This window comes from Argiope bruennichi, chromosome 10 (assembly GCF_947563725.1).
Source record: "Argiope bruennichi chromosome 10, qqArgBrue1.1, whole genome shotgun sequence".
NCBI classification, from domain to species: Eukaryota; Metazoa; Arthropoda; class Arachnida; order Araneae; family Araneidae; genus Argiope; species Argiope bruennichi.
The window spans coordinates 119190567-119217650 of NC_079160.1; the positions used below are offsets into that span (position 1 = coordinate 119190567).

The 27084-nt window shown below is 30.9% G+C and overlaps 1 protein-coding gene across 1 annotated transcript in view; it reads right to left on the minus strand.

The window, feature by feature from the left end:
* Positions 1 to 13991: 13991 nt before the first annotated feature.
* LOC129989363 (A.superbus venom factor 1-like) overlaps positions 13992 to 27084 on the minus strand; it is a 184637-nt gene continuing 171544 nt past the window's right edge. Inside the window, 3 exon segments of the mRNA XM_056097853.1 lie at positions 13992 to 14209; positions 18693 to 18834; positions 20792 to 20878. Of these exon segments, the coding sequence (XP_055953828.1) occupies positions 14080 to 14209; positions 18693 to 18834; positions 20792 to 20878 (359 nt within the window). The 3' untranslated portion in view covers positions 13992 to 14079.

Sequence of the window (27084 nt, forward strand, 5' to 3'; positions counted from 1 at the left end):
ACGGGGAAATAGGGAATATCTTATCAATTCCCAAATAGTCACAAAAACGATGAGTCCACCGACGGCCGTAGCCACAGTGAAACAGTCAAGAAACGCACTAAGCATTGCTCAGAACAAGAAAAAGTCACACAACGATCGGTTGCAGAACAGTAAATGAATTTTAGTAGAAAGCAACAGTGTATGTTTTCTTTGTTCCTTCTGTTACATTGTTTGTATCTTGTAATTTTGTTGAGTATTTAAACAGTTACATAGCTGTTGACAATAACAACAGAAGTGACTGTTGAAATATTTTTTTGTTCGATAACAATTGAAATGCGATGATAATTATTACCATCTTAACAATCGAATATATGCCAATAATCAAGCATAGGAATTTCGATTGGGGACTAAAAGTGAAAATTTTTATCTAAAGGAATTATGTGGGTATAAATATAAATATTTATTGCAAGTATGATTAGTTATTATAGTTTCTATGGGCAGTTAAAATTAATGTAATTTATCGAAAATGCACGTAAAAAATGAAAATAACATTTCTATTTCACTTTATATAAGTAGGAAAGTAAACACCTTTCCCTAAGCCTCTGATGGACATAGGAAAATACAAGAATTAGGTAGCGAAGAAATGTGGGAAACAAACGAAAATGGAATTTAGTGATTAGTTGAAAAATAATTTCATATTTTGTAAATTTTAATATAGCAGTTTGTATATCTTTAGTAATCAATTCTTTCGTTGGACAATAACTTATTACAACTGAAAAGAAGATCAACTTTTACTTCAAAATAACATTTTTCCATTTTACAGTATACAGAGAGTCTCAAAAAAGTAAAACTATATATATATATATATATATATATATATTCACAAAATTTTTTTCATAGACCCCTTCCCGGGGGAAAAATGTCAATGATTAAAACATTTTTCCTCTATTTATCGACAAGGAAACAAATTTTCATGCTTCTACCTGTAAAATTGGCCGAGATATTAAAAGGAAAATGTATTGACTTGCTTCATTTATCCATACCTCTGACCAGTTTTTGTGCGAGGCTTTCTTTGTGGTTTTCAGGGATAATATGTCTTGCTTACGGAGGCCTGTGCTATTTTTCCCCCTCTTGATTCCAGAACTACACTTTTCATTGAAAACCTGACTTGCATTGAATCTGTACAGCCGAGTTAATTTATAAGCAAACTGAACGCATTCAGTCACACACACACATTCATTTTTATTATTGTCTGGTTTATTTTACTAGAATTTTTTAAATTCCAAATGGATTCGCATTATATCAAGATTATTTGCAATCCTTTCAATTTTTATTTAAATTTTTATAAATTAAAGGTGCAGAATCCTTTAAATATGTGTCTAATTTATTTTGATTTTACTTTCTCTTATACGAAGTATTTAGAAAGAGAAGGAAAGATAATCGTAAAAAATATTTGAACTCGAATCACCACGGCTCAGATCTTTCTGAGTCCAAAAAATCATGTTTACAATAGACGCATTTTCTTTTGGTATAAACAAGATAAATTAAAGCTGAAATTTATATAGGGGACTTAACACCAAACTTGCAGATTTCAATTGAATTTTGAAGGAAATGTATTCAAAAGAAGTTTTTCTGTCCTAGAACAAATTTTTATAATAAAACATAAAGAATTAGTCTGATAAAATTTGGTTCATAGGTTTAGCATTTAAAATGTAAATTCGATTCAAATTTATAGCCAAATTTCTCAAGAGATTGGCCGTCTGTCTATCTGTATCTTTGCTTACAATTGAAGGCAACAATGTTGAAATGTTGAACCACATCTATCAACTGTTGACCATATGTCGGTTTTTACTTCCACCTGCATGTCGTTGCAGTGATTTAAATGAGTGAAATTTGGTTAATGGATCTGGTGACAGCCAATTGTAGTTCAATTACAAATTTCGTTTCCAATCGGTGAGAAAAAAAGCATTCAATATTCCATTTTCTGCTACTTATGAAGTATTTTCAACTTAAATTATAAAATTCAAATTACTGGTATTTTTTTATAACTGCCTGTGCAAATCGGTACCCTGTAAGTACAAAGCATATTAATGCCATAAAAATGTGAAATAAAACCAAAAATTTGAAAAAAAATAAATTAATTAAAGTGAAATTTATCGTCATAATGTACGGTGAAAAGAAATAGTGCTTGGTAAAATGTAACGAGAGAAATTGGGTGTAAAAACAAAGAGGGGAATGACTTCTATTTACAGGTAAGCGAAAAATAGGTCCAACCATTCACAGATGTTTTCTGACAAGCTCCATAATTCTCGCCGTATGATGTGAAAAGCAACATCTAACATTCTACAATATTTAGAGTTCAGTAAAGGCCTTTTTCGCGTGCTATATTATGTATATTAGTTAAATAAATTTTCAAAAATCCATACATTTGGGAAATCTTCGACTTTATGATCAAAGTATTGATTTGAAGTTATTTTTCTTAAGATTTAGCGATAATCATCTGTTAAACCAAAATTCATACCTCATCTCAAGGTCAATTTTTTTACCTGTTTCAAAAATTATATCTGAATACTGCATAAAAAAAAATCCCAGAAAAAAAATTCAAATAAAATTCCAATATTGTTAATGTTAAGTTACTTTGTTTTAACAGCTGAGTTAAATTAAAATGAAAAAAAAAAAAGGCTTAATTTAGGATTGCCTAGTTTGTAAATTGTAATTGTTTAACAATTGTTAACGTATTGTAATTGTTAACGTATAGTTATTTCATTTCGAAAAAGTTCAACTATCAATTTATAGATCAAATATTCAAACCTCAACAATTTCATTTATATAAAGATAATTAAAAAATATTTGACAAAAGCAGGCGTCTTTAATTAAAAATAATATTTACGTTTTCTTTTCTTTTTACAAGGAGTGACCCAAAAAAAAGTTTACAAGGCAAAGGAAAAATGCTTTATCAACAATAGACACAGGATACAAATGAATTAAGAGACATATGTGGCGATCATTTCTCTACATAATGACCAAACCTTTTGAGGCATTTATCACACAGCTGGACCAATTTGTTTAACCCGTCTTGGTAATAATCAGGTCCCTGGCTATTGAGCCAGTTCTTGATACCTTTTTAAACATCACCGTCTGATATGAACTTTGTTTCGGATAAGTGTTTCTTCAATGCCGGGAAAAGGAAATAGTCACTGGGAGCCAAATTGGGGCTGTATGGGGAGTGGCTCCAGACCTCCCACCTAAATGTTTGAGGCAATCTTTCTGCCCGCTTCAGAAGAACGACACCATTTCGCCACCTGTTGGCTACTCATTGCTTCGTCCCCGTACACTTCAACGATTTGTCTGTGAATGTTCTATGGGGACACATCTTTGGCCCATAGAAATCGTATCACGGCTCACTCTTCTGTGCGAGACCACTTCTCTAGACGTCTTGCCATTACTGTCGCTGTTTCAGGTCTCAGTACTAACTCTATCAGCTAGAGCGAGTGGTCTAAGACAACTAGCGCCATCTGTCTCTACTCTGGGTAACAATATTCCCATCCATAATTTCTACTTTCCAAAAATTGCTGTTTGAAAACTTTTTTTTTTGTATCACCCCTCATTTGTTCTTGCCTAAGCCATTTTTCTTGGGATAAAGTTTCCGGTGATTTCTCATTATATTAGGTGCTTGCATGTATTTTAATCAGCGACATCTATTGGTAAGCATGCTAAGTGTCTATATAAATGACAATGGTTCTGAGTTTTACCAATTTGCTATTACTCTTTTAGTCATCATTTTGAAAGTTTTTCATTTAGTATTATTGAGTTATTCGGTGTAATTCGGTGTTTGGAGTGTTCCAATCATGGAACACTCCAAATTGCATTTTGGACATTCATTGCTTCTTTTGTTTGATTTGAAGAAATCTGCTGCCCAACCCCATCAGACACTTTTAGAAACTTATGGTGGTGCTGCTCCTTCATATCCCAATTGTCGGCTTTAGATTTAACGATTTAAGAGTGATGATTTCGATGTCAATGACAAAGAATGGCCTGAACAATCAAAGAAATTGGAAGACAATCAATTGCAAGACATATTGGACGAAAACGGAGAAAAAGTTGTAGAAAATGATGAAAAAATTTTTGATTAATATATATTGTACCAATTTTTCTCAGTAAATGCCCTTTAAAAGTAAAAAAATAAATTCTAGAATGACGCGATTTATTGAGCGAGAGATTACAATTCATAATTTGATAGACTGTTTCCATAAGAATGAATTCACTCCCTTTTTCTACACAGAAAACTGCATTTTTTTTTTCAAACGGAGTAAGCACCCGAATTCATAGTTACTTCTCAATCGTGTCACAAATCTCATCCTAGGGCATTGAAAATATTTTGGCATAACTTTAGATAAATAAAAAAAATCCACATCAAGGGAATGAGTGATGGAAGTGTCTTCTTATATTAGAATTATTGTAAGTTTAATCAAACATTTCTTGAACCGTTTAAGTTTGCTTCGAGTATGATAGCATTAATAGTCCAACAATAAATTGCAGATGTATTGTCTATGATTCCGTTGGTTATCTTATTTGAAATATATCAACTTTGTTTACTACCAAATTCTTAGATTGCAATAAAAGAATACAGCACACTCCAGAGTATCCGTTTCTCGATTATCCGGTTTCCGTTCTATCCATCCTAGTTTTTTTTCATTGTAGTTAATAAAGCGTTGCATTTGCAACATTGATTATGCTTCCTGCAATTAAGTTAGGCATTACTAAATTTATCTTAAATACCAGCAATTTATATCCATTAACTTATTTTTTCTCTAATAAATTCTTGAAATAGGCAGTGCAGTATATAAACATATATAAAATACCAGTACAGAGCCTCCTATTTAATTCGGCACGTTACCGGCAAATGCTTCTATCATTCACCGGGCCGCGGCTGCGTTCATATTCAGATAAATGGAGGGCTCAATATGAAGCGAAAAAATACGTATTAAAATTGGGAATTTTGGTATAAAAACTTTGTCTTCTGCTATTGGTGGGAAACGAAATGAATTTATAGAACTCCGACCTATCCGTTTTTTTTTCCGGCCAGTCCTTCCGCCACATTAGGTCGGACACTCGGGAGTGCACAGCATTTCTAATTTACATATGCGCCACTCAGTTCATAAAGAACTTGAACTTACCGAATTTCGGTTAACGCAATAATTCCAAAGCGAATGAATGAAATATATAAAATGTGATATGAGATTTCGGGAATGAAAGTGCAGTTTTGTGTCTGATCTTAGTTTCAATCTGTTCAGAAAAACCTGTCTAAAACACAAATTTCGTTTTTCGGATACTATTAACCACATGCCAGGGATTAGTCGCCAAATAACTCGCCAAGGATGATATAATAGATTCAGTAAAAGTGCTAAATTCCTTCTAAAGTCAATATTTCGTAACTATTGCAAGCCAATATTATGAAGGTGCTCTCTGGCATGACAAACTTATTAGAAAGTACTAGGAAAATCACTCCCGCCAGTTTAGTTTGAAGAAATAAAAAATAAACTGTTAGCTAAAAATATGATATAAATTAATTGGTTGTTGTTGTTTCTTATAGCACTTGTCATAGACAAGCCCGCTGACGAAGTCAGGGATTTTAAGTCGAGTAAGCATCTCTTATTTTCAGTAGCGCCATCTAGGACCAAGAGTACGTCTTAGCTGCTCACACGTCACAACCCTTTTCACGGGGCGTACTTCATTCATGCATTTAATTCACTCATCCACAGGAAAATGACACACACACATTCGCTTGCACAACCCCTTTTTACAGGGGGGGGGGGCTCTTTCACACACCTCACAGATAGAACACAGGGGATGAACAACCATGCCCAAATCAGGACTCGAACTCGGGACGCCCAGATCAAGGGGAAGACGTGCTATCCCTAAGCCAGGACGCCGGTTATATAAACTGAGTGGAAGAAATCTGTTCTATAAATTCTTTTCAATTAAAAATTTAATGTTATCATCCAAATTTTTACTAAGATGAAGTAATTTTATTTTAAATAAATATTTATTTACCAAAAATAATATTCATAAATATAGTTGAGTATTTTATCCTTTATTGAAAAATCCAAATATGATTTCTAAAAGTTTTTAAGATTTTATTGAATTATAAATAATTATTACATCATGAAATATCATTAAATAGTCAAATTTGATTACATGTTAATAATTATTTTTACTGTTTTAACTATTATTTTATTTTGTTACATGATTTTATATCTTAAAAATGCAATTCCTGCATCAATGGGATACATTTTATCTGAGATTATGCTATTGATTGTTCCATTTCTTTAATGCTCTTCGTTTAATCGTGCAATATTTATTACAAGATATCACTATTTTATCTGAATATCACTATTCTATCACCAGTGGGAATGGTCTCCTTAAAACTTTTTCGCATACCCTCTAATAAAGGTTTTATCACCTTGTATAACATGGGTGTGCAATAGCTACGAAATATTAACTTTTTTACTCAAACCTGACCATTGTTACTGAACCTATCGTGTCATTTTCCGCGAGTAAATTGGAGATTTATTCCTGGAATGCGTTTAATAGTATCCGAAAACAAAATTTTTGCTTTAGACGCGGTTTTTCCCATCCGACTGAAACAAAAATTTGGCACAAAACTACACTTGTAATCATAAAATAACATTGTAGTGATTGGATTTTGAAGCGTTAGGAAATAAACGTTCATAGATGGCGCTAGACCACTAGCGCGAGTGTAATTAAAAGAGTGATGTCATTCGAGTGTTGGCTCTTGGAGGAGAAAGAGTTACTGAGCAGAGTAACTCGAACGAATCTGAAATAAATCTGTTAAGTTTTCTATTTGACTATTTATTGAAAGCACTCACGAACCAGCCACGACAAACATATTTCATTTGATATATTTAAGTCATTGTATCTTTGTATTAACGCGTTTACATGTTTCTAAAAGTGCAGACCAATTGACTATCATCCTTTGTTGGAGTTAGCTCGAAATCTTATTGGCCTAGACGACAGAAATCAATTCTGTGTTTCGAATTTTATCCATATAGCTCTATTTTGAAGCTGTCGAGTTAAATTATATTCGAACAGCCGGACAGGCGAAATTCCTCTGTGCGGATTTCGCTCAACATTTCATAGAAATTAACAAATGTTTAAGGACCGTATACCAAATTTCATCACTCTAGATCAAAGCATTTCTTAGTTATCTTTGTCACAGATATATAGAGCGACCTAAATTTTTCAAAAATTGGTCTTTGGAACTGAGGGAAGTCTAAAACGTAGAGATTGGTCAAAAATTCGAGTTGAAATTTTACTTTCTGTGTACTTCGAATACGAGAAAGTAAAAGCGCATGATTTTATACTTTTCCATCTTAAAGAAAATACACCTGGCATTTTCTGGAGATTCTCCAAGGTTGATTATTGGATGCATGAATGTTTGTGTTTGCGTGCGTGCGTGTATGTGATGCTACTCTACATTAGAGCTACCAAGTTTAATCCATATATAATTTGGAGGATGGGATAATGCACTTCAGAGCAATTTTTGCTGGAATATTATATAATTAAAAATTAAACAAAATTCTTTTGCTTTTCCAAATTTATTTATTACTACACAAAACTCATTTTACACCAACTGAATGTTCAAAAAATAATCTTTTCAATGATAACAATGTTTCAACTTATAAATTCTTTCTATATTTAATGAATTAAAAAATAGTTTAATCATATTTTCCAATAATTTACTTAGCACAAAATGAACATAAATTTTTGCCTGCACAAACACTTGAACTTGAACCTGAAAGAAGTAGGAGATTGGGATTTATAGCAACAATGGCTGTTATCTCGTATTTCCAGATGAAGTTTCAGTCAGTTGACAGTTACAAAGCAGCCGCGATGATGCGATTTAGTTCATATTCGAGATTCTAAAATTCCTGTGAAAAAAAGAGGTACAATAAGATGGAGAGCTCCCTAAACACGGAATAGTGAATAAAGAAAAGAAACACAAACAGACTACAACAGAATGTGGCCAACTAAATTAATAGATGTTGAAGTGCTTCAGTGCTTGAAGAGAAACTTGCAGATGGATCTTGTTTGCAGTCATTTTACCCAAAAAATTTTTGAAAGAGATATCCTGCTTATCTAACTGCAGAAAAGTCCACAACTTGTCTCTAAAATATGTATACTTTTTGCATGAGAGAATTATGTGTTCAATATCATTAATACAATTACATTCATGACAAAGGGGATCATTTTGGTGATTAAAACGATTCATCAGTCCTTTGTAATATTTGTTTTGCTGATTAGTCTGGCCAAAAAAACATCTTCCCTCCGAATTTTGGACCAAAAAGATAGTGCGTCAATGCTAGGGATGTCTCTTAAGGCGATGAAATATTTACTGTTTCTATAATTATTGATTGTGATTTGATGAGACATTTTTTTGAGGCTTGAAATTATATCTTCAGGAGAGATCCATTCAATCTAATTTGTATTTTCTGTAACTTTTTTGGCTAAGCGATCTAAAAGCTCGTTCCAGATTATTTTCGAGTGACCAGGTATCCACAGGAAGGATATTTTTTGATTTAGTTTGGTTAAAGTTTCAACTTTGGAGGCTATACGTTTAATAATTTTTGGCGACTGGATGGAGATATTTTTCAACGATGTAAGCGCAGAGCCTGTAAGAATCAGACAATCTTTTCCAGAAAGAACGAGAACATCTAGTGCTTGAGCAATGGCTTTTCAGGCAAGGTGATAATTTGGTTGGTAGAAGCGTTTAAATTATTGAGTATAAATGAAATGGATTTTTTGTCTTTGGAATTCCTGATTATTATGGAATTTCTCTGTTAAAAGTGGAGAATGTAAACCATTGGCAATTTGCTTAATTAAAAATTGGGAAGCTAATCTCTTTATTTTTTCTGAAAGATTTTCCTGATAAGCAATTTTCAGAAGGACAACATTCGAGGGTCCATTTTGGGAGGCCTAAAGCAATCTCAGGGCTATAGTTTGAATTGTGTTGCATGCTTTAAATTGAATCTCGGATAACCTGTTGATTACTGTGCAACCATAATAAAAAATGCTGAAAATGCTATTATTTGTGATATTAATAATCTCTTTAGTTCTGGGGTCATAATTTTTTGATGCAAATATCTTGAGACCATTTATCTTTTTAAGTAATTTCTAAGATTTTTAAAGATTACTGAGTTTTGATTCTTTTTAGAAAAATGAATGCCAAGAAATTTAATCGTTTCATTCCATTTTAAAGGATGTCCCGCAAAAGAAATGCGTGGATACGTTGCAATTTTTTTCTTGGACAATTCAGCTATTGCACTTTTTTCTGGAGTAATTTCTAGTTGCCAATAATTGCATTACTTGTATATGTTTTCCATTGTGTTTTGTATTTTTTCAATAATGATTTTCCAGGAATGATGGCTACAGAGGACAAAGATATCATTCGCAAAAGAGAGCACATTCGACTCCTTCCTCTATGGTTTCGTAGAAGTCGTGCATAAAGATAACGAACAGAATTGGTGAAAGAATATTGACCTTGAAGTAACCCTTTGTTCAGTGTCTTGTTACTAGAAACGGAGTGCCTCCAGCGAATCTGGAAGGTTCTGGATTGAAGGAAGTTGGACAACCACTATATTATGTTGCCTATTATACCAAGCTATAAGCATTTAAAAATAAGGCTGTCTATATGAACAGAATCCTATGCAATTTTGATATCGAGATTCACACCAATGAAGTATTTTTTTTTTGTTCGTGAGTTTCAGTGATTTTTGCCTGAATATTGTAAATTGAAGTTTGGTCATCTCTGAAGGGTATGAAACTATGTAAGCTTTTTGTTATAAGTTAGATAGTAAGTAATGCGTTGAGTGAGGATACGTTCAAAGACTTTGCAAAAAAACTGAGGTTAGGGCAATGAGTCGATAGGAAGAAACTTTGGTCTTGTCTTTGTTAGGTTTCGGAATCGGAATAATTAGAGCGTGTTTTCATTTTTGGGGATGTCAGCTGAATCAAATTGATGTTGATATAGTTTCAAAATAATTTGAAGTTGATCTTTGTTGATATTTTTGAACCAGATGGCTGGGATGTTGTCAGCTCTAGGAGTAGAGTTTTTAGTTTTATGGATTGCTTTCTTAAGTTCCCAAATTTCGAATTTACTATTGAGGAAGGAATTTATTCCAGAGAAATCCAAAGGGAATAGGTTCCTTATTTGTATTTTGGTTAGAAAAAGTCTTTGCAAATAATTCATTTTGATAAGCAGGATCGCAAATATAACGATTGTTTTGTATAATAACATTTAGAGTTTAGAGTTCGGATTTGTGTGATTCGAAAGCTTATTTAGAATTTTAAAGAACATTTTTGGATTACGAGATATTGTGCAAATTTTTTTCCCAATATTCTCTTTTCGACTTTTTAACATGAAAACGAAACCTACTTGTAAATTTTTTGTGTTTTATCCAATCTATTTCAGAAATGTTTCCGATAGCTTTTTTCCGAAAGAATTTGTTGAGCTTTTCATAATTATGGCAAGAAAGATTCCACCAAGGAGGATAAGACTTATGCGGCAATAGTTTAAATGAAGTATTTTGGGTTATTATCTTAGTTGCGCTCACTGTAATTCCTTCAATGGAACAAAAAATTCGTGTGTTTATTGTGTGATCCTCGTCCAATTAATTGTTTTCAAGTTGCGATTGACATTTTCTACAACTGACCAGGAGACAACTATCGCGTTGTGATCGCTTTCGAAAGTTGAATCCATTACATAACAAGATGTTTAATTATAAATATGAGATGAACATAGAGTTAGATCTAAGATAGATTGAGTTCTAAAGGAACTGTACGTGAAATAGTTGCATTGAGAATTATGAAATGTGAATAAGTATGCCAATCAACGAAATCTTTGCTCAAAGCTGATGAACGGGATGCTCCCCAAAGAGAGTGCTTCAAATTAAAATCGCCGAAGATGAAAGTAGGTTAATTAAAGTTAAAATCTTCTCTATTATTGTTGGGAATTATTCTTCCGGACATGTTAGCAGGAATGCCAATTAGAAGACCACGTTTCACATGAACTGACCCACAGACGTTTCAAATGAATTCAAACGCGTTCAATTTCCTATTAGATTGGCATTCGCAATGATAATCAATAAGTCGCAAGGCCAAATGATGTCTGTTTGCGGCTCAGATATGGTACACTATGTTTTTCACATGGGCAAACATACGTGGCATGTTCTCACTTAGACAAACTATCGAGCTTATTTGTGTTGGGTAAAGACAGACTGACAAAAAAATATCGTACACTTCATTGCTCTTCGAAATGAATATTGATTTTCTTTATTTCATTTTTATACTTTAGGATAAAAAATATATTACTTTTTTCACTTTACGTTTAATTTTTAGGAGATCAAACAATGTATATGTTCGTTACGTTAATGAAATACATTGTATGGAGAAAATGAATGGTTGGTGTTTTTTTGTTTTTATCGGCGATCATCGTCTACATCTCTTCATGCCTCTTTCTGTTATAGATCCCATCCCCACACACTTGCAATATATTCGTTATTTTTTGATTAACAATATATATATATATATATATATATATATATGAATATGAATAATTTTTCATCTTCAAACACTTCTTCACTTTGAAACTTGTTCCATTTGAGAGAATAACATTTGTTACTAAGTTATCAAGTTGGCGTTTCATTGTGTCTCCTTAATTCTAGATTTGATTTGAATAGCGACCGTATCGAAGCGTAGTAACGCTCTTCGCTCTTCGTATGACACACTATCCTTCTCCATCGTTTTGAAGACGTCAATGACTCTGTCCGTCTCTTCTCTATCAAGTGACTGAGGCATACTTGACTTAAATTCTTAATTCAATATTTTAAACAGTGATGTATTTAAAGATATTTCTAAAAAAGTAGAAAAAAAATCGTCAATGAGTGAGGAAATTCATTGAAATATTTCATGTCAATTTGAAAATGTTGATTTTCTGACCTATTAGGACCAGATAAGGAACATGAAAAAAGATCAAACGGATTAGTTGCGAGGTCATATTTACTTTTTCAGGCTTCTCCTTCTGATGAAGAAGAAGTATCATTTGAAGGATAAGGAGAACGACAGGGTATGAAGAATGAAGTATAAGTAATATTTGCATTATACATGGATTTATACAATAAATAAAATGTTATAAATAATAAAATGAAAGTATGTTAAATTTAGCATCATTTATAAATAAAAGAAGGCGGTCTTTAGTTTCCTGTTATAAATAGTAATAAATTAATCTTGCTTTATATAGCTTTTAAATAAAGGCGCACATTGAATTGCGTGGATTTTTTTGTGTTATCTAATAATATAAAACATTTTAAAAATCAAAAGTAATGGTTTTAACATGAAAAAAATTCAAAATATTTTTGGGCAGGAATTTTACGAATGTTCTACAATGAGGCTGTCGATTTGCAGCAACTAAACCCTATGAGTTGAAACATGTCTTAGAAAGCATAAAGTGTCTAATAATTGTTCTGGGTATATTAAATAAAACTAAATAGTCGCACGATTTTGTGCTCTTGTGCGAAAAATTTTGTGCAACATCATTACTGTTTATTATCGTTATGTTTTCTACCAATTTTTTCCCTCTGATTTCCCCCACCCCCACCCCACCCCCATACTTTAAATATTTGACATTTCATGAAGGAATATAATTTCAATATCTTCAACAAATGTAGGAAATATTTTTTAAAGAATATCTTTAAACAGGCTATTCCCAAAATAAATCATAATGATTCAATAACTTTCTTGATTCTAAAAGTTTCGGTTGCATTAAATTTGTATTGTGTATTTTATTGCTGCTTATTTTTGCTATAAATATACAGTAATCAATCGAAACGAGATTCAATTGGCTTTTTAACAAGTAGAATAAAACACAGCTGTTAAGAAGGCCACAGAATGAATGGGTCCTAGAGAAAACGTAGAAATTAATTAAAATGAAAAAAGCAGAAACATAAAACTTTGAAATAAAAATAAATTCTGATCTCCATTTTGGAAGTAAAATCATTCATTTTACTTTTTTATATATAGTTATTTTTTCAGTTTTATTTCGTTACAGGATTATGATTCGAAACCATATATTATATCCTTATACATCAAATTCTATTCTTATTTAAAATTGTTTCTTTTCTCCTGAATTAACGGAAGCCTTGCTCAATGTAATCATCTTATACCGAATTAAGTAATACGTCACTTTAATATGTATGAATATGTAGAATTTTTATCAGATTTTTAATTAGTATTTTTTCAATATAGGGTTCTTTTTCATTTTTTTCTGAAATGTATGTTTTCTTGTTACGGAGATTACAATACTACACGTTGATTGTAAATTGTTTTGCTATGATAAACCTGCGTTTTTGAAAAAAAAGTATTGTTTTAAATCTAGACTAACGAATTGAAAACCAAACTTTTTTTAACGGTTAATTTAGTGTTTGAAAATGAAAACATGCCTTTATCGACTACTTATTAAAGAAATTAATTTCTTAATTGTATTCTAAATGTTTTGAAATAAAAATGATAAGAAACATTTAGATAAACCTAAAAATAGTTATTAAAATTTTTTTAAAAGTACTATATGTAAGCTGAATTTTAATTAAAAAAATATTGTAGCTCTTGGCATAATTAACAATTTTTGTTATGTATTCTTTTAAGACGTTAAAAACACGTTGTGTTCTGATAACACATTATAACTGATATGGGACATTGACTTAATCTCAAATATACTTAGGGGAATTACGAAGGATGTTTCGACAAATATGATAAATTTGATTTTTAAAATACTCCTGCTACTTGTTTATTATTTATAAGAATTGCTATCAATATAGAGAAAACAATTTGTGCTTTTTAATTACATTTTGAAATGAAACAATCCAGGAAAAGTAAGAAACTTTATTTATAAATGCAGAAAAGACAAAATTTTTAAATCATTTTTATTTAAACTCTTGACTATTTTTTTTCTTCATTTCGTTAAATTAAAAAATATTTTGAAATGCAATCATAATATCCCTAGAGCCATCTTGTTATTTTCAATTACTAAAAACAACCTTCTGTCTTCAGCTTTCTCATGGCCGCATTCAAGTAACGTTGCAAAATTTTATCACTTGCAGCTCTTATAGGAGTCCACAGATGAACAGCCGAGCTCTGATCCAATAAATATCTGCGCCTGTATAAAATGAAGCTTATATTACAAATAATGTAAAAACGGAAATACCAAAGAGGAAAAATTTTAATTACCCATAAATATTTCTGCATTGAAGGCACTCATTTAAATTGAATTATCTAAGGTAATTATGAAATAATTATCATGTTCTAAAAGCACACACCATCAAGAAATAATTAGTTTGTTCGAAACAAAGTAGCAAGACAATCTTTATGGCTTGATTCGTATGTTTTATGTCTATATATGACATGATTGTATTAGACGTTACATTTTACAGGCAACAATTTTAATTTCTATTTACAGAAAATATATATATATAGATTATTATAGAATATTGTCATACGAGAAAACATACGATGTTTTGAAATATGCTAAAGCATTAATTAGTAATAAATCGAAAAACATTAAACTTATTTTTGGTTAGGAGCAAAGAGCCATTAAAAAATTTCGACTCTAGTGTAAAATTGGGTGCCTCTTCGATTGGCGACAAATTTCAGCGATGAAAACACTAATTCTGATTTCCATAATGTTTTGTTTTCATTGATGTTATTGTTGGGTTACAGACCAAAAGTCCCCTTGGCGCCCATCTTGGCGTCAAAAAATCAAGGGACACTCATTTGTAAACTTGAAAGACGTAGGTTATTGGGATTTATAGCTACAATGGGGATAAAGTGAAGAATAGTGTGTACCCGAGTTTGTCGCCAATATTGCAACCCATCGGAACGCTCTTCTAGCAACCCTAATGGTGTTTTGTTTACTACTTTTTGCAATGGTTGAGTTATACATAAACTACATCTATATTACGAAAAATGTTAAATTAAAAATATTTAAAAATATCGATTAAAGATTTTAATTTTGTTCTTTATTATAATTAAAAGTTTATTAAATAAAAAAAGTTAAGCTTATAATTAAAAGTTATTTTCTTCTTCCCTTTTTTTTTAATGTGAATACGAATAGAAAATATTTATTCTTTTGCAATTTTTAATTGTCAGTATACGCTTTGAAAAATCGTCTGCATTCTCACTTTAAAAGACTGAAATGGAATTCTTCGCAGTTCTCGTAATTCTTTTGGTGTTCTAACGGTTGGTTCCCTTCGTAATGTTTTATGTTGGGAGTATTTCGCAATTTAGACTTAAAAGTAAAATTTAGGAAAAAGAACCAGAAAACCAAACTCGGACATCTCAAAATGAAGAACAAAATAATTGCAACTCTGGGTGAAAATTACTGCCGATTTTATGGTTAATATTGTAATTATTCTATGGAATTTCCTAATAGGGCTATTTTCAATTACCGTGAAAGTAAACATTAATTTAATTAAAATGTCAAGGCTAAAGGGGCCAAACGATCCTTCAGTTAAGAAAATTGGTTATTAAGCAAGCTGAAGATGGAAAGTCTGTACCAGAAATAACAGAGCTTGTCGATTAAAGTCCTTCAACGGTTCATGATACTATAAAACGCTTCAAAACTAATATTCATGTGGAAAATAAGCATAAGACAGCTCAAAATAAGACTTTCACTGAAGCAGATCTGCGATATTTAATGAGAAAAGTGAAAGCCAAATCCCTTTCTTAGTATACCAAAGCTAGCTATTATTGTTGAAAAGGAATTAGGAAAAAACGTCAGCCTATCAACAATAAGAAATATGCTGCAGATTTCAATGGAATAGAAATCAATGGAGAAAAAGCAATGGAGATTTTCAATGGAAAAAGCAATTTTCAATGTAGAAAAAGCAAGACAAAAGCCTTTCATAAATAAGCGAAATCAGATCTAAGACTGAAATTTGCAAAACAAGGGCGTAAATTCAAAAGGAGAGTGAAAACAAGGATTTTTCTTATTGGAAAAATGTCTTATTTACTGATGATAGCAAAATCAAAATTTTTTGGATCCAATGGCAAGCCTTATATGTGGGGAAAATCGAACAAGGAATTGCGCACAAAAAATTTGAAAACAACTATGAAACATGGCTACGGATTAGTAATAGTCTGGGTAATTGCTTTCAGCGAATGGTCCAGGACCCTGCATTTTATTGATAGGAGAATGGATCGCAGCATATACCTCAATATTTTAAAGAAAAATTTGCCACAATGTTTACAAAAACTTTCTCTTGGCAACAATTGGCGATTTTATCAGGATAATGATCCAAAACATAAAGCTTATCGAGCGCGTTTCTGTCTCTTATATAATTGTCCTCACGTCATGGACACTCCACCCCAAAGCCACAATATAAATCCTTTTGAAAATGTATGGTAATACCTTAAGGAAAAAACCCCGAGAGCACGCCATTTCCAATAAAGAGGAAAGAAAAAGAGCATTATTTCAGGAATGGAAAAACATTAAACCTAATTCTTGTGAAAAATTGATGCAATCTATGCCTAAAAGTCTTTAAGTAGTTATAAAAAACAAGGGCTGGCATACAAAATATTAATTCATTTAAAATATTAACTAGTTTTTAAAATCTGCTTATCTGTCCGAGTTTGGATTGTGCATTACTTTTTGTTTTGTTCTGTTTTTTTGATATAATTTCTGGTTAAAATGAATGAATTTATAATTTTTGTTATTTGCTTTTGCGATAAATATACTATTGAAAATTCATTTAACTATGTTACTTATCATTCGTAGTTTAAAAATTTTGATAGTATCTTTTCTTTGGTGTCCGAGTTTGGCTTGTAGCGACTGTATATATACATATATATAGAAATACACGCACACACGCACACACGCACACACACACACACACACACACACACACACACACACACACACACACACACACACACACACACACACACACACACACACACACAATCTTCTTTATTAGAAACAACTAGCCGCCTTTGGCGACCAGCGGGTTCGCCAATCTTAATGCTCGTTAAAATTTTAATAATTAAATATTTTATGTAATTCCTACTTTAATAGCTTCTTCATCAAATATTTTAAAGCTTCAAATTTTGATAGTCATGTAATTCACTCATAATAATATAAAGTCCTTCAGCCATAACATAATAAGTATCTCTCTAATTTTCTGTTAGTTCCGGTAGAATTTATGCTTAAAATTAAAATGGAAATGACTAAACTGCAATTAATAAAATAATATTTTTTACTGAAGCAAAGCATATTTTTTAATAATATGATTACTGATAACAGAGTCACTGCGCGTTTAAACTTTATGGGCACTAAAGAATATCTTTCTTAATTTATGTAATATCTCAAGAATTTGTCAACAAAATTTTCTCAGATTCATCATGAACAGATCGATTCATTAACAATATTTAATTTTAAATGCATCAAACTTTAAGAAAATAAAATGAATCGTTTAAAATAATTGGTAGAAAACAGGTTTAAAAAACTACTTAAAAAACGATGTACTTAAAACTATAAGCATATACAAAAAATATATATAACTAACATAAATACAATTTAATTACAAAAGCATGCAACTAACCTAAAAATAATTTAAATCATCCGTTGAAAGTGGTTGTCATGACAACAATCAGAACAATGCGCATGCGAGAATTTTCTTCGCCAGTTAGGTAACGCAAATGCGTGAATTTTTCTACGCCAGTTGGGGTAACGCTATGCAGATTATACATTTTTAATTTCCTTTATTCTGTGTTATTTTAATTCAAAAGTACTTCAGAATGAATCTGAAACATGGATTAATTAACAATGTTTCATTTTAAATGCATAAAACATTAAGAAAATAAACAGAATCGTTTAAAATAATCCGCCGAAAAATATTAACCCTAGCCTCATTACTGTTGGGAGAAAAAAGAAGCTGAAGTCTTACTCATTTGGCGGTGGGGAAAATGGAAGATTTTTTTTGGCGGAAAAGTTGGCGGTGGGGAAAATGGAAGATTTTTTTGGCGAGAAAGTTAGTTTTTAATTAATAATTAAAATTCTAATTAAAATTTCAAAAAAAGGGACCCCAGGTGCACATTCCCGACCTCTAAGGTATACATGTACCAAATTTGATAGCTGTATGTCAAATAACCTGGCCTGTAGAGCGCCAACACACACACACACACACACACACACACACACACACACACACACACACACACACACACACACACACACACACACACACACACACACACACACACACACACATTGAGCTTTATTATAAGTATAGATGATTTAAAAAAATTTAAATATTGAGCAATTTAAAGAAAAAATATTTTTTTAGTTGCTGAATAAGAGTGCGGTAGTTTGTTTTGTTTTTATATTTGCTTATAATTCTTACAAAAATTTAATTGCAAAAAAATATGTTAGCATTTATTACCTGCTGTCTTCACTTTGTAAAATAAAAACTGAAAACAACAACAACAATTTTTTTCAATTAAAAAAATGCCTTCTGCAAATTAAATGTAATACATATCCTTTTCATTCAAGACAAATGCAATCTCCATTTATAGTTCATATCATTTCATGATATTTAGCGCAAAAATAAAATAGAATTTATAAAAAATACCCATTATATACCTACTTTAATTTGCCCTGGTGACTTTTATACGTTTCTCCATCTTTGCCCATAATCAAGTAAGTTTCACCTTTTAGCAGAGGCGAACAGTTGTCTCGCATAAAAAAGTGCCTCGTCTCACCTTCAATCATATCCGTTCTCTCTGTGCCTGTGCGAAAAAAAAAAAAACCTTTTACTAAAACATTCAAGAGTCACAGAAAAAGTTACATTAAGGTAGTGAAAAAAGGGACAACCCATTGTCAAAGTGTGAGATTAAACATTGAAAAGCTGTTCAGTTTACACGTTCAGCAATATAAATAAAAAAATTACAATAAACAAGGAACGTAAAGTTAATATAAAGAACAAAATATGAACAAAAGTAATATAAAGAACACGTAAACTGAAAAATAGGAAACTTTTTTTTCTTGTAATAAATTAATGGAAAATTTCAAAGAATGAAATTAGCGATTTTCTAAGATAATGAAATCACAAAAACATGAATAAAAAAGTTAGGAAGAGTGCTGTGCTCATTAGTTTTGCCTCGGAGAGTTTGGTAAAGTAGTAACGTTCTTTTCTCTACATATCAGTGTTAGATATTTTACTTTATAACTAATGAAGCATAAAGACGATGACTTGAAATAAAGGTATTTAATTGTAAGAAAAAGAGGAGAGTAAAAAGTACTGATATTATCAGCAATCATTGAAACGCAAAACTTTCAAGTTATTGGGAATAAAGCTGAGCCCTAATCAATAATGATATCGATTCATCAAAGATCTCTATTAATCTCAAAACTCGATGCCTCGTCACATTAGGCAATAAAGATCTCGATTCATCATAAATCTCAATCAATTCGAGGCTTCCTTCATATATTCAGAGGATATTCAAAAATCGATTTTCCCCTCTGAAGCAGAAACTGACATAAATCTGCCTATGATAAGTTTTTCTTATCTGATTTAAGTAAACAACTCCAAACCCTTACACAGGAATGCAAATTTTATCAAAAGTTAAGACTCATTAAATACGATCGTTAAAAAATTTGGTGATAAGAAAGAATATGTTGAAGGCTGAATAAGCATAACTATTATTTAGATTCAGAATTTGGAATTTTTGGAATGGAAATTTTTCAAAATGGAAATTTCAGAATGGAAATTTTTCAAAATATATTATCAATAAATAAAAAAGTAATTGCATGTTACAAAAATAATATTCTTAAAAAAACATATTACGTTTTGCTTTTTATTTCATATTTATTTCTTCAGTATACAAAGATATAAGAAAACAATATAAAAGAAAATTTTAAAAATATATGAAAAAAAAATGACAATGGGTAAAATTTGACATTTAAATTCAATTCAATTTCAAATTCTGAAATCTGAAAACATTTCTATGCAGAAAATGGTGAACATTCGTAGCACGGTTTAGAGGGCATTCTAAACGTGCAGGTTAAGTACTAGTATAAAAATCAGCCTGTTAATTCTGTATATATATATCTTGGTATATTAAAATATTTTATAAATTTTTCAAAATACATTATCACTAGAAAAATAAATTATGTTTGCACATAAGTATCAGAATCAGTCGAACTCGAACTTTCATCGAAAAAATCTTCTGTACAATTATCCTCATCACTGAAATGACTTTCTGCTTCATTTAAAAGTCTCTGGAGCTCTGCTTCATAACGAGGATCAATAGGTCGAATGATATTTCGTGGACTAAGGTTTAGAGCCATCTGCTAAGCCCTATATAATAGGGAATACTTGTATGTAAGGGAGGTGCGGTCTCATAGGTCCCACAAAGAAATAGCTGAAATATATATATATATATATATATATATAAAAGAGGATCCACTAAAATCGGTTGAAAAAGTGCACGTGTAGTGAAGGTTACTAAATCAGAAACTATTGGGTCAATCCATTCGATTCAGCTGAAAATAGAATATGGGTCCATCTTAGAAAGTCCATCCTTAGCGGTCTCAGATACCGCACTCCCTAGTTAAGATTGATCCAAAAAATAAATTTTAATCTACTAAATACTTAGTTACTATAAAGAAAATGCAATAAACATTGAGACAATGAACATATAATTAATAAATATTAAAAAAATGAAGCATATTCATCGAGATTACCTTCTTTAATAACATCATCGATTTCGAAAGAAATATTAAAAAATCCATTTTGTAGATGTGCATCGTTCATTACTTTTCCTTTCCAAACTAGAAAATATCAAGAGAGGTTATGTGCAAAAAATTATAAATAAAATTTAACAAAAAGTGAGAAAACTTTAATTGATTTAGGTATTGGAAATGTCGTGCAGTGAAATATATCTTTGATAGTCAGTGAAAAAGTTTAGATTCTTTTCTGGAACAACTGCTAACTATCATCTGAACAAACTGATTTTTATAATTCATAAATTGAGCCTGCAGATTGAAAATATAGTAACAGATAAACCTTACTTTTGTTTCCAAACAAGACACTTTAAATGACTACACTGAACTATACTCATTCTTAAGATTCACTACTGAAACTATGCTCATGATATTGTTTTATTTTAAATCCGGAATTCCTAACTGCTGATCAAATTGTGTGGTATTTCAATGATTTTTAACTTAACAAATGTTTTACATTTCCGCAATTCTTATTAAAAAGATTTAAGTTAACAGGTGATTACTAAGATATTTATTTTTTCCGTTACGATACTTGCAATTAAGTAATTTATGCCATTTACATTTATTTCTTATCTGAATATACGGGGCAATTGCGTACCTTGACTAATTTTTTTTGTGGGAAGGAGACTTCAAAAAAATATCTTATTACATTCTTACATCCCTTATGGCATTAATGTAAAGGTTTTTCTTGACAAACTTATGCAATAAATAGTCACCATAATAGTATGCCGAATTTTTCAATTATTCTGTGCATTTGAATCTTAAAATAAAATCGAGCATGCATTCAGTTTGGAAATGTATAAGTAGGTGCTTATATATATATATATATATATATATATATATATATATATATATATATATATATATATATATATATATATATATATATATATATATATATATATATATATATATATATATATATATATATATATATATATATATATATATATATATATATATATATATATATATATATATATATATATATATATATATATATATATATATGCCCATATGCACATCGTAAGGCAATTTATTAATCATTACTTCACTTCTGAGTAAATCCTTTTAATTTTAAATGATTGTTTACTTTTCTTTCTATATATGTATCTTACGGTCAATGTGAATAATCGGTTATTGTTAATAGTGACCGGTTTGATTATTATTAATAATAACCAGTTAGTACTAATAATAACTGATTATTCACATTGACGGTAACACACACACACAAACTGTTACGGAAAAATTCCATTAAAATCAACGGGTTCGCTATAGTGGCTGTAAGGTGATACACTCTTCAGGCATCAATAATAAATAACGAAGTTTATTAACATGCAGACAGGAATATACAGACAACAAATACACAGCCGAGACGTACACAAGTAACACACAGCAGCACTTACAACAAACAGAAGCCCACAAGTAGTAATCGGCAGTAAACAACCACAACAGGAAGCACACAAGGCGGCCATACAAAACTCAACAGGAAGAGAGAATCTAAGTAGTTATTCCCTAAGGTCTCTCCAAACACCTGCTATTTTCCATTGTCTCTTCACTTTAGCTATACCCAACTGCAGACTCACTACTATACGACTGGCTACACCGCACACGACTCGATACTGCTTTAATACTTAGCTCCAAGACTCAAATCTCAATGTACTAATAGCTTGAGCTATTAGTACATTCAACGCAGTACATTTACACTCAACGCTTGTACTAGCTGGATTGACCAAATTAACTCTTCGTTGACTCAATACGCAATTTATGCGACTGACTTCGGCTTGGACAGCCAGCCTTTTTTAACTTCCGGGGCCGGGCAGGGAAAGTTCTCGGAGAATTAAACATGATTCGCTTTTTATTGGTCCTATCACCAAAATTCCAGTATATATATATATATATATATATATATATATATATATATATATATATATATATATATATATATATATATATATATATATATATATATATATATATATATATATATCTTACCATGGCATTTACAGAGCGAAGTGCAGCAACCTAATGAGATGTGGACTCAACCAATCGTTTGAAGTCCCCTGCAGAAATAGTGAGCTATTCTGCCTTATCAGACATCCATAATTGTGAAAGTGTCGCCGGTTCTGAAGTTTGCGCACGAACTGACCTCTCATGATATCCCATAAATGTTCAATACGATTCATGTCGAACGATTTAGTGGCCAAATCGTTCACTGAAATAGTCGAGAATGTTCTTCGAATTAATAGCGAACAGTTGTAGCCCGGTGATATGGAACATTGTCATCATAAAAATTCCATCGTTGTTTACGTACATGAAGTTCATGGAGGCAAATGGTCTCCAAGTAAATGAACATAACCATTTCCAGTCAATGATCAGTTCAGTTGGACCAGGGAATCCAATCCATGTAAAAACACCCATCATTATGGAGCCAACACCAACTTGCACAGTGCCGTATTATCAACTTGGGGGTTCTTCTTGTTCTTGTCTTCTAGGGTACTGAAACATACACGAATCCTACCATCAGCTTTTACCTATTGAAATCATGAGTCATCTGCCCCGTCCGCAGTTTTCCAGTCGTCTAAGGTCCAACTGATAAGATTACGAAACCAGGAGAGGCGCTGCAGGCGATGTCATGCAGGAAGTAAAGGCACTTGAATCGGAATCGGAACTTTTGCGCTCGGTAAATCATTCCCTACCCCTGTTGCTGTCATAGGTTTACTGGGATTTGGACCTTTGGCAAGAAAACTTGGCGCGGGTGACGGTTTTTAGTTTTCCATAGCTGCATTTCCGGTCGGGCTTATTTGTAATAATGGAATGACGATAATTTTTGTAAAAATTGTATTTGATCTTTCATTTATGAGATCTTGTACATACATTTATCTTATCATTTATCTTATTATTATTAATAAGAGCCTTGTTCATTGCTCAGAAAAATTAATATATATGAATTTTCCCAGAAAATTGATCTACATATTTTTATCACTCAAAATTTAATAAAATAATTAAATAAAACGCCAAAATGATGCACTGCCTTGAATGGTTCCTGAGAGGAGAGATCTAAGTGCTAAGTGTAAATATATTCATGTCTCAAAACAATTTGTTAAATAAGATTCAAAGGTTAATGTAAAAGGATAAACATGTAAACGGATTACAAAGGGTAATTGAAAGGACCTATGAAAAAATTTAAAATTCTTAATTCATCGGAGCTTTTATTGACTCCAGTAACATAAATTGTAATTGTTTAGTTCATTTAGACCATTTTGTTAGTAGATGCGTGCCCCTGATTAAAATTGACTGATGGGCGCTGATTACAGTGACTATCCAATAGATATATAAACCCTGTTTACCTTAAATTTAATTGTTTGATTTAATTAATAATATAGATACTGTAAAAGTTCATAGAAATCTTTTCCTCCATTTACTTTTTAGAAAATATATTTCAAATTTGTTCGCTTCATACAGACACTAGCTGAAATTTACACTTTTATATATTTAATTTACAATAATATTTGATTTATGTTTTTAATTTGAACTTCTTTCAATGTGATGGCAACAGGTGGATAACAGCTAATTTTTTTTCATTGACGTGCTCATGCAGATTAAATTTTATTTTTATTTTGTGCGAAGTACATTGTTGAAAAATATGGTTAAAATGTTTCTTTAAAAACAGGTTAAAAATCGAAACTTAATTTGTAGATTAAAGCATTGGTATCATTAAAAAGATAATTTTTTTAGCTTTATCTTGATGCAAAAATCAATTTTGTGTTTTAATATTTTCGGAAGTTATAGCGTTGTAATTTTTAGAAAGTGTATCCATTTTTAAATCTTGTTACTCCTTAATGTAACAAATTATTGTATGTATAAGGGTCAATGTCAGTGAAATGAATTAATCTATATACTTATAATAAAGCTCAATGTGTGTGTGTGTGTGTGTTGGCGCTCTACAGGCCAGACCGTTTGACATACAGCTACCAAATTTGGTACATGTATACCTTGGAGGTTGGGAATGTGCACCTGGGGTTTCTTTTTTCGAATTTTTAATTAGAATTTTAATTATTAATTAAAAACTAACTTTCCCGCCAAAAAAATCTTCCATTTTCCCCAGCGCCAACTTTTCCGCCAAAAAAATCTTCCATTATCCCCAGCGCCAAACGAGAAAGGCTTCCGGGTTTTTTTTTCTCCCAACAGTAATGAGGCTAGGGTTAAAATTTTTCGGCGGATTATTTCAATCGGTTCTGTTTATTTTCTTAATGTTTGATGCATTTAAAATTAAACATTGTTAATGAATCAATCTTTCAGATTCATTCAGAAGTACTTTTGAATTAAAATAAAACAGAATAAAGGAAATTGAAAATTTCTAATCCGCATAGCGTTACCCCAACTGGGGTAGAAAAAATCACGTATTTGCGTTACGTAACCGGCGAAGAAAATTCACGCATGCGCATTCTGTTCTGATTGTTGCCATGGCAACGTTATCAATGGATGATTTAAATTATTTTTGGGTTAGTTGCATGCTTTTGTAAGTAAATTGTATTTATGTTAGTTATATATTTTTTGTATATGCTTATAGTTTTAAGTACATCGTTTTTTAAGTAGTTTTTTTTAAACCTGTTTTCAACCGTTTATTTTAAACGATTCGTTTTATTTTCTTAGTGTTTGATGCATTTAAATTTAAACATTGTTAATTAATCGATCTGCTCATAATGAATCTAAGAAAATTTTGTTGACCAACTCTTGAGATATTACATAAATTAAAAAAGATATTCTTTAGTGCCCATAAAGTTTAAACGCTGAGTGACTCTATTTTCAGTAATCAGATTATAAAAAAATGCTTTGTTTCAGTAAAAAATATTATTATATTAATTGAAGATAAATTCTTTCCACTTTAATTTAAAGCATAAATTCTACCGTTTTCAACCGTTTATTTTAAACGATTCGTTTTATTTTCTTAGTGTTTGATGCATTTAAATTTAAACATTGTTAATGAATCGATCTGCTCATAATGAATCTAAGAAAATTTTGTTGACCAACTCTTGAGATATTACATAAATTTAAAAAGATATTCTTTAGTGCCCATAAAGTTTAAACGCTGAGTGACTCTATTTTCAGTAATCAGATTATAAAAAAATGCTTTGTTTCAGTAAAAAATATTATTATATTAATTGAAGATAAATTCTTTCCACTTTAATTTAAAGCATAAATTCTACCGTTTTCAACCGTTTATTTTAAACGATTCGTTTTATTTTCTTAGTGTTTGATGCATTTAAATTTAAACATTGTTAATGAATCGATCTGCTCATAATGAAGCTAAGAAAATTTTGTTGACCAACTCTTGAGATATTACATAAATTTAAAAAGATATTCTTTAGTGCCCATAAAGTTTAAACGCTGAGTGACTCTATTTTCAGTAATCAGATTATAAAAAAAATGCTTTGTTTCAGTAAAAAATATTATTATATTAATTGAAGATAAATTCTTTCCACTTTAATTTAAAGCATAAATTCTACGGGTGCTAACAGAAAATGAGAGAGATACATATTACGTTACGACTGAAGGCCTTTATAATATTATGAATAAATTATATGATAATCAAAATTTGAAGTTTTAAAATATTTTGATGAAGAAGCTATTAAAGTAGAAATTGCATAAAATATTTAATTATTAAAATTTTAACGAACATTAAGATTGGCGAACCAGCTGGTCGCCAAAGGCGGCTAGTATTAGATAAGTATATTATCTGTAATGCTCATAAACAATGCTGATTGAGAAAGTTTTCGTATTAGTTGAAATTTAAACACTTTCGTTTTTCAAGTTCCCATTTTTTGTTGAGATTACTGAAAATTAAAAAAGATGCATTGCGCAAAAAACGGAATAGTATACGGTTTTAAGAACAATAGTAAATGTTACATGTCCAATAGAATTTGAAGTTAAATATGCTCTTGTGAGTAAGCGATCAATGACAAGTTAAGTAAACTTTAGCAACCATAAATCTGAATTATAAAACTAAGTTGGCCATTGCTTTCATAAAAGCTTTTAAAAAAATGCTTTTTAATGTGTATTAGCATTTGTGTAACAATATATTTTGCAACTAATTTTCTTCAATTCATGGTTATATAGGAGTAATCATAATTTCTATTTTGAAAAAAGCAACATTACTACCAAGTTATTCAATGAATCTCTCAAAACTTTTTTTAAAATTTTAATTACATACAAATGAACAAAAAATGCTGTTAAACTTTCAGAAATGCGGA